Genomic DNA, 9,029 nt, shown 5'->3' on the forward strand with positions numbered 1-9,029 from the left:
TCATACTGGATTGAGGTAGGCCCACCCTTAGCTGTTCAAATCCCAGGATATCGTCTGCCTAGGGTTACATTCCCATAGGGACATTGATTCTGAATTTAAATGTAGTTAGATCTGATGGAAATAGCTGTAAAGTAACAATAATATAGGTGATACGTTCCTACGTTTTCAATTATGAGAACTCTGTCATTCTAAAGTAGAAAATTTGGCAGAGCCCTGAAACATTTTTACGTGTAATGTATGTTCGGACAATGATTTACAAGTATCACATCATTATATGCTGCATTTAATTTCATTTTAATCATTCAAGTGTTATATCTTCACTCTAGGGGAAACAAAGGAGATTCTTTTAACAACAAAAAAGTGAACATTCCTGTCCCGTCTTGGTTCTTTTTATGAAATTAATCTTACTTTGAAATAAATTTACATTATACATTATGTATTTCAAAATATCTTTTCTGGCTCGTTACATATAGTGTAGCTAGCATTTAGTGTAGTTTATAATCAATATAGTTTTTTTTTTTGTTGAAAAAACAAGAAAGCCAAAACAAAATCATCCATCTTTGTGTCAGCTGTCCGGGGGCCTGAATGGCACCAGTTGTCGCGAGGCTTGCCAGTGTGTCCGGTGCAATGGAGGCGTCGGCTTGGAGTGTCAATGGGGAGGCTGGTATGGTCCCCTGTGGGTTTGTGTTCATCCCCCTGCAGTTGAAACGCTGAGCTGGCAGAGCTTGGAGTCAAACAGACACCGCTGTTTTTTATACATGGTTTTGAAATCCCGCAGTGTCATATTAATAAAAAACAACAATAGGTCTCTCCTGGTTGTAGTAGTGCTTTGGTGGTATAAAGTCTTGTGCACGAGAGGATGCCTGGTTTCCTGTTTGGTGGGCCGGGCACGTGCAGGGCACTGTACCAGGATGGGTCCTCCCTCCACACAGTGTAGATCTTAGCAGATTTAGCACAGCGGCTGCTTGTACGTGGACTATGACGTGACTCTTTGCTCCTGGCGCTTCCAACATCCGTTTGTGAATCGGCCAACCTCCATCCGTTGTACTAGTGGTCCAATTTCGACATTTGCAAAAGTCTGGTTGAGATGGTATCAACCCACACATTAAAGTTAATGTTTAGTTTCAGATAAGCTTTTTTTTTAAAAAAGCTAATCCCCTTCCCCACAGTAACTTTACATAACTTTAGGATTTATCTTCTCAACCCGATATGAAACGAATCTATATTGCTCTCCATCTATCTATTGCCATGGCAACGCATGGGCAGGAGAATCCCATACATTCGACTCTGGAGTCCTGGGCTGGAACATGGATACAATGGATGCTGGTTTTCTCTACAGACAGACCACCAGAAAAGTAAATGACAACGGGGTCGATTTAAAACCCTTACTTTAAATATATATAACTATGTTGCAAATATATGTACTTTTTTGTAGGTAGAAAAACCGATTTGCTGGTTTAAGCAGGATATTTTTTCTCGAAGCATAATTTCTTTCTTTTTTTTCCCAGACATAAAGTCGTTATTCACTAAGTACGTGACTTTCACAATAATCCAATCCTGTCGAACTTTACATTAATATTCCCCACAAACGACATTTTTTTTAGTAGGCTATCTCAGCTCGAATCGTCATGCACCTAAACCGTCATTGCGGAATTCTGCAGTACACTCTTCTGTAGACGAGTTTGGACGATCAGCTGTCTCTCACATCACTCAGTCGTCATCCACGTCATCCGCCTCAGACTCCTCTCTTCTCTCGTACGTTTTATCGCGATGCCTCTCCTGAATATCTTTCATCTCTTCGGCGTATCTGCTGAAGGCTCCGCCGAACTTTCCCCAGGCCTTAAATGGGATGGTAATTGAGTTCCTGTAGCTAGGCTTCACCTCGCTGACTCGAAGGAAAACTCCGTATTTATTGGAACCCACGTCGAAGAAAAACCTTTTATTGTCCACCATGATAGATGTACCTTCAGGGAGGTCGCCGAGGCCACCAGCCGCGGTTCCCCCAGCTAACTCCTCGTCGTCACCCCCATAGTCGTCTATGAGCTTGGCCAGGGCGTCTCGAAACTCTATTAACCCTTGGGCCGGAAGGGCTATGGTCTGGCCGGATAGCATGCCGCCAACAGGCCCCCCAACTCCAAAGCCGGGTCCACGATTTACGGTCTGCCGGATTCGTAAGAACCTCCCCCGCTGATTCTCCTTCAGGTCGAGGTAGTATTTGCGGTTCTCCCGAACTAAAAACTCGCTCTTTAGCGCTCGTCTTGGCCCGCCGTCTTCCCCCACGCTGGACTGGGCGATTTGCTCCGGGCTGCTGGGCCCAAGCTGGGCGTAATGCTCAATGAAATCCCCAAGATAGTCGCGAAACTCAGCTGCAACCGAGAGGGACAGAGTCAGCCGACTTTTGGAGCCGCCTGCCCCCACCTCGGCGATCTTGATGAACCTGCCCTTGTTGTTCTGCTTGACGTCCAGGTAGAAGCGCTTGTTCTGGATGTCCAGACGCTTGGAGGCCAACTCCTGGGTCTCCTGGTCCCGCTGGAAGTGTTGGAACCCGCTTCCACCGCCTCCCCCTCCGCTGCTACCACCGCGTTCGCTCCCACTGTCACAATCCGCCATCTTCAGCACCACCATTCAGTTTCTGCTTTTTTTTGCTGGCGCTCACTGTACGCTCTTTCCCCATCAGTTAGCGGCCCTCTCATTGGCCCTCCGTTGGCCAACCCAACACAGTACATGCGGAATCGTCTCGGCCATTGGTCAATGGATGTTGCCAATCACGTCCACTCACTGTGTGTCTCATTGACCATTGGTGTAGCTCGAGCTTCCGGTTATTCCGACACACAACTTTTATTTTTTCTCTTCAACTAATGTACTTGTTATGATATTTAGGAGTCATTAAACATATTTAGAATAACATTATAGCATACAGTTACTCCGTTGTTATTGCAATAATTGTATCAGAGGAGCTAGATAACCGAAACCATATAACGTAAAACGTTCATTAGCAAATTATTTATCGTCTTGATCTAACACATATACATATCGATTGGATGTAACACAACTTTCACGCTAAAACCCAAACCCATACCCATACCCATACTAAAATGCCCCCATGAAGACCCACATGCATTTTTGATACAAGCAAGAACCATAACAAATGTGACCACATTCTCTATACGCCTTTGCAGTCTAGGAAGGTTTAAGGGGGTACACCACTACACAGGCAATCAGTTCTAAATATAATTGGTGGGAGTGAAATAAAACGGCTATGAAGGTGATGACTACACCAATAGATGTGGCCCAGGCAGCAATGTCAATAATAACATATACATTACTAACATCGTCACCCGCGCATCCACCAGGTAGACTTGTATGAATTGGTTTTGCAATGTTCATTGCCAATAGTTCCTTTATATACTGATTATGCATGGTCTTAATAAACGAGTAAACACCCCCTTATTGGCTGCATGATTATGCAATCTTCAAGCCTAGTTAGTGAGTTATCTAACCTTTTAAAGTTATTTGTTAATTCAGTTTCTCTTTAACATAATGATTATCCTGTGTTAAGCATATGATAGAACGTGTATGTATTAAATGGTTTCAATCGGTCGATACAAATCTATTTTTTGTTGTTAAACATTAATATTTTTACATTACTAAGAAGATCATATTACTTTGTTCATACAAGGTATATCTATGGTATATGCATTTTGCTATGACTTCTTAATTCAGCGTTGTGTTAAGATTTGGTGATTTAGAGCTTCTTGAATGGCTTCTCATGGTGACATTAGTGTTGGCTTTCAGTTGGTTTCATTTCACCTTGAAAATGTTGTATTGCAATACTCATTATATCCAGACGATGGAGCTGCTTCACTGGCGCTGCTCCAACCCACAGCGTCACGCGACTCAATAGAAAGTGAGTGTGTCATTGCTTTTTTTTATGTTACAGTCTAACCCGCAATTGCATTACCTCATCTCCTCTTACTACTAGGCCTACATGTAATTGTTCAGCTGTAGTGCGTATAATTTGGTGGCAATTTAAGGAACGCTCTTTGCTTTGCACAAATGTATTATAATTATTAAGATTGGTGTATAATCCCATGAAACTAAGAACCGTTATGTTTTTATTGAATGAGCCCTTTAGATCTACATAGGGAGCGGTTCTCATTCCACAAAGCAAGTAACTCCATATTTCTACAGCAAGCAAGAACGGACAAACGGCGTTGGAGAAAACCTTTTTTATTTATTAAATGGTAACAATGATAATCGCTGATTTACTTGTAAGCGTAGCCCTATAGTTTTAGAAACTAAATACATTTCGTTTACTTGTAAGTTTAGATCTATAGCTTTATAGACTAAGTAAATACAATTTATGATGCTATCAAGGAACGGCCTAATTGCATTTCCTTAAAAAGCTGTCGTAGACGATTACGTTATTTTGGAATACCTACACAGGCCAGTAGAGGCGACCGTAGCTGTTTTTGAGGCGGATGGGTATTTAGTTTGTTACAATCGACATTCTCAGCGCTAGAGGTCACTAAAATCCCACACCCTTGAGTAGTAGAATTACTAATTTTATTTAAACAAAGATTTAATTGTATTATCTGCTCATATTGAATTATCTTTGTGAGAGGCACGTAGGACAAAGGCAACTATTGTTTTACAAACATAAACCTTAGACTCTTTTATTGCATTTTCACATTTCAAAACATTCAATGACAAAGTCGAGATAAACACAACCAATTTACAATTTCCGTTTTAAATACAACACAAATAGACCTATCAACTTAAGCAAAACACGAAACAATACATTATTGCACGATACCCAAACAACATATAAAAGGTCCAGTTATAACTTTTTATAAAATCTCTACAATGCATTCCATTCTTTTCTGCATTTGATTAAAGATATTCACTCATAAAACGGTGGAATGATGAGATTCAATCAATGAAATTGCTTCATTCAGATGACCCGGTAGAGCCATTGCACCCTCCCCCCCCCCACTCCTCCAGCAGCAGGGTTAATAATGCTGCGTGGGGTACGCCCCCGGGTACCCTGCCATCAGATGCCCGGACGCCACGGTTGGCAGCACCATCCCCGCTGGAAGGGTGGGGTACTGGTGGTGGAAGAACCCAGAGTCCCTGGGCAGGCCCGTGGTGGTGGTGGTGGTGGTGGCAGGGGAGGGGTGGCCGTACGGGTGGAGGTGGCGCTGGGCGGCGACGGAGGACTGGACCTCCTGCAGCGGCGGGGAGGCAGCGAACTGGGGGTAGGGCGCGGGCCGGTACCCGGGGAGGTCCGGGTAGTGCAGGAACTGGGTGGCCACGGCGTGGGCCTGGCAGGCATGGGCCAAGGCGTCCTGCACCGTGCGCTTCAGCTTCATGCGCCGGTTCTGGAACCAGTTCCGGATCTGGTCGGGGGGGGAACCAAAGAAGAAGTTAGGTTAACGTGAAACTCCAATGATATCAGATATCCTTGTCCCCGTTTCTTGCGATTCGCCCATCCCAAATCGTCATGCCTTGTACATTACAATATTTATGGGGGCAGGATCGTCTAGTGCCTTTATAACTAAAAACCAGAATCAGAAGTAATACTTATAGATGCCCATGAATGAGCCCTACTAAATGCTGGTTGTGTGTATGATTTAACCTCTGAGGTTTAATAACGTGGTCCTGTGTGAGGGGTTGATCGAGGGCCGGACTGCTACCTGTTTGTCGGAGAGGTTGAGCTTTCGACAGAGCTCTGATTTGTCCTGGGTGCCGAGGTAGGCGTTCTTCTTGAAGGCCCGCTCCAGGCTGTGGACCTGCTCCGCCGTGAAGGCCGTGCGGGGCCTCCTGGACTGAGGGGAGGGAGGAGGGGGGAGGCCCCGGCTGTGGGGGAGAGCCACCGGGGAGGAGGAGGTGGAGGAGGAGAGGGAGCGACCTCCTTCGCTCTCGTATCCGGAGGTCTCCTCCTCCGTGCCACTGCTGAAACCGCTCTCCGTTTCCGCCACTGGAAGAAGGGGAAAATTGAGTTATTAGACAATGTAATCTGTGCAACTCCATCTTTAATCAACTTTAGCTTTCATCCATTGAAAGCTTTTAATTCACTCATTCATCTGGGATCCGCCACTCGCAGGAAGAGAGTTTAACTTTGTCTTTCCTAATGTAAAAATCGCTTGTGGCAATTTGGTAATTAATTCGTTTAAAGTGAGTGGTTCATAATTGAATTTACCTTGTTGGTTGTTGCTCTTGCGAGGGATTTCCTGGTTGGAAACACCGGCCTCTTTGGTGGGGAAGGAAGGGTTGGAGGGGAAGCCATGGGTAGCGGCAGGGCCGCTGCTGGCCTCCGTCCCAGGCCTGGGTCTGTAGTAGAAGCCAGGCAGGGTCTCGGAGTGCGTTCCTGAGGTGCTGCATCCTGGGGTGGTGATGGTGGTGGAGACCGACGGGCTCCCTGGTTCTGCAGACAGGCTGCTCTTGGCCATCCACTCGATAGAGAAGTGTCCCCTCATTGTCACAAAGTGCTTCTCGTAGATACAGTCTACAACTCTAGATATCCCTCCAAAACACTGTTTCAGATGAGAACCACAAACTATTAGAACCCCTTGGATTTTCTCTGGGTGAATTCAAACGAATGGAAAGTTGGATCCAGGAAAGGGCAGGTAAATCCTCAGTGTGTGTTGTCGAGTGTCCTCAGAGAGAGAGAGAGAAGTAGTTAGAAGTGGCCTGCTGCTCACCGGCTTCGCCTCTTTATTCCCAGGGCTACCCCTTCCCCTTTTCTCTCCCTTTTTCTTTAAAGACATCCTCCGTCAAGGATCAAAGCCTCTTGTCCTCCCCTCTCTCCCCCTCCCTCCTTTAGTTTTCACAACTAGAGTAATTAAGATGTTACAATCACCCTCAATGAGGCTGTTACCTACGGCTCCAGCCAGTCTACCAGCCCCCCCCCCCCCCCCCCCCCCCCCCCCCCCCCCACCATCCTTTTAAAAAAGACAAGACACTAGACACAGCCCCTCATCTGATGCCACTATCTCTTATGTTGTAAATACTGTACTGTAGTCTGCGTCTGTGTGTGTGTTGTGTATTTGTGTATTCGTCTTAAAAATCCAGTCAGTGTCTCTCCACAAGTGTATATGTTTTGATCATTATTTTGTATGGTTGTATATCAAAAATGCTGACATATTTTGTGCATGAGATTCTTTCCAAATGTAAACAATCCTTTGAAGATCCATCTAGCAAGGTATTATGCCATTGGTCATTTAAGTCAGAGCACTCAACTTGCAATTTGATTTTATTATACAATCCTGCCACATATGAAATGGCTTACATGGCTTTTGGATTACAAATCCCTAATTTGAAACAGACTTTATGGGAGGAGGGAATTAGTAATCCATAAAGCGTAATGGGTGAGAATTGATGTATTTGCAATAATATTTAAACTTTGAGTTTCCTTATCTTATGTAGGATATATATGTCTATAAAACCGTCTGTCGCCCAATAAACCAACCTTTTTTTTTGTAAAATCAGAGGCACATTGATTCAGTAACTCATTTATGGGAAAATACAAAACTACACATTCCGCGCGTTGCGCCTGTTTTCTGCGTCTCGGAGACTCGGGCGTCACTTGGGCGTTGTAGGTATCAAAGCCCCCGCGTGCCTTTGAAGTGGCCGGTATTCTTAATGAGCTATTAGCACCGGCCGTCACTGGTTCCCCGGAGACAGCCGTCTGGGAGAGGGGCAGATAGCATAGCAGAGCACAGTGCCCCCGGATCTATTCAGGCGCTGCGAGCACTCCAATTATCTTATCAATGAGGACCGTTTTGAGACTGAGCGGATTAATCCCTAAACGCACAATGTATTGCTAGCACCGCAGCCCCCCCGCCCCCTTTACACGATTTGCACACAAAATACATGTCTTTAGTCTTCCGATTGGTCGTCTTGATAGTAGTCTAAAAGCGAAGGCTATGGGTCTTTTCACAGGGAGGGATGACAACGCCACTTATTACGCGTTATCAACTCAATGGCAGACCAATTGACTTGATCCCATGATCCCCTCTCAGAGCTATGATAGAGGGACAATAGTTGGGATGACCTCAACTTAAAGCTGATTCCATTTTAGGAATCGTGGCGCCAGAAACGAGCCTTGTTTATAATTTCACAATTTATCTAATTTATTTTTAAAGGACTAACGAAAAATATAAATTGAATGTAGGGTTAGGTTGGCCATGCTTTGATGGAATGTGTGTGTGTGTGTGTGTGTGTGTGTGTGTGTGTGTGTGTGTGTGTGTGTGTGTGTGTGTGTGTGTGTGTGTGTGTGTGTGTGTGTGTGTGTGTGTGTGTGAGGGTGATCTTGTGTCATTTTTCCATTTTATGCTTTAGCACTAACGTTTTCGAGCAGAATATAAATTCATAAACCTTTTTCCTATAAAGTGATGAACACAAATATACGTTTTTCAATAGTGTTTTTGGCTCAGTCTGTTGCAGGACTCCCCAATCGTTGTCCCTTTCTGCAGTCGCTGCCAGTTCCCGTTCAGCCAGAGAGTCTTTGCCTGTCCGCATCTTGTTCACCCACCAGACGTTACATCAAAGACTCTCAGCCCAACCCTATCAGGAACACTGATACCTATCAGCCACATTATACAGCATAGAGAGAGAGAGAGAGAGAGAGAGAGAGAGAGAGAGAGAGAGAGAGAGAGGGAGAGAGGGAGAGAGGGAGAGAGGGATTGAGGGAAAGAAAGTAAAAAAGACATCTTTAATAACGTTCCTTGATAGAATCATAACAGCAATCACTAAGTTTTACATCACATTCCTGTGTGTGTGGGTGTGTCTGTGTCTGTCCGTGTGCGCACATAAGGGTCTACGAAGAGGTGCACGCAGGTCAGCCCCTGAGTGAAATCACAAAAGCGACCAAAAGTAAAAGTAAGCCCCCAACTTTTTTATAACAAATACTTTAATAAATAGATGAACGAACAAATGGACAAACAAAAAACATACTCGGCTCTGAGGTGATGCGGTCGATACCGGCAGACTCCCAGACGGATCTGTCTCTGTCTATGGCAGGCGGG

At 44.8% G+C, this 9,029-nt stretch overlaps 2 protein-coding genes across 2 annotated transcripts; both read right to left on the bottom strand.

Annotated features, from left to right (window-relative positions):
* Nucleotides 1-262: 262 nt before the first annotated feature.
* LOC115531926 (transcriptional activator protein Pur-beta) lies at nucleotides 263-2,666 on the bottom strand. Its single transcript, XM_030341290.1, has one exon. The coding sequence runs from the start codon at nucleotides 2,623-2,625 to the stop codon at nucleotides 1,711-1,713; it is 915 nt and encodes a 304-aa protein (XP_030197150.1). The 5' UTR covers nucleotides 2,626-2,666; the 3' UTR covers nucleotides 263-1,710.
* Nucleotides 2,667-4,736: 2,070 nt separating this feature from the next.
* Nucleotides 4,737-6,722, bottom strand: ved (ventrally expressed dharma/bozozok antagonist). Its single transcript, XM_030341289.1, has 3 exons — nucleotides 6,203-6,722; nucleotides 5,697-5,980; nucleotides 4,737-5,399 (listed from the first exon to the last, which is right to left on the bottom strand). Exons 1-3 carry the CDS (start codon nucleotides 6,477-6,479, stop codon nucleotides 5,013-5,015), a joined length of 948 nt encoding a protein of 315 aa, XP_030197149.1. The 5' UTR covers nucleotides 6,480-6,722; the 3' UTR covers nucleotides 4,737-5,012.
* Nucleotides 6,723-9,029: the final 2,307 nt, after the last annotated feature.

Source organism: Gadus morhua, chromosome 19 (assembly GCF_902167405.1).
Source record: "Gadus morhua chromosome 19, gadMor3.0, whole genome shotgun sequence".
Classification (NCBI taxonomy): domain Eukaryota; kingdom Metazoa; phylum Chordata; class Actinopteri; order Gadiformes; family Gadidae; genus Gadus; species Gadus morhua.

Excerpts from the sequence above, each read along its gene's own strand:
- LOC115531926 (XM_030341290.1), bottom strand. The coding sequence starts at position 2,625 with ATGGTGGTGCTGAAGATGGCGGATTGTGACAGTGGGAGCGAACGCGGT.
- ved (XM_030341289.1), bottom strand. The coding sequence starts at position 6,479 with ATGAGGGGACACTTCTCTATCGAGTGGATGGCCAAGAGCAGCCTGTCT. Across the intron at positions 5,981-6,202 it reads CAAGAGCAACAACCAACAAG|TGGCGGAAACGGAGAGCGGT; the intron begins GTAAATTCAATT and ends CCCTTCTTCCAG. Across the intron at positions 5,400-5,696 it reads TCAACCTCTCCGACAAACAG|ATCCGGAACTGGTTCCAGAA; the intron begins GTAGCAGTCCGG and ends CCCCCCGACCAG.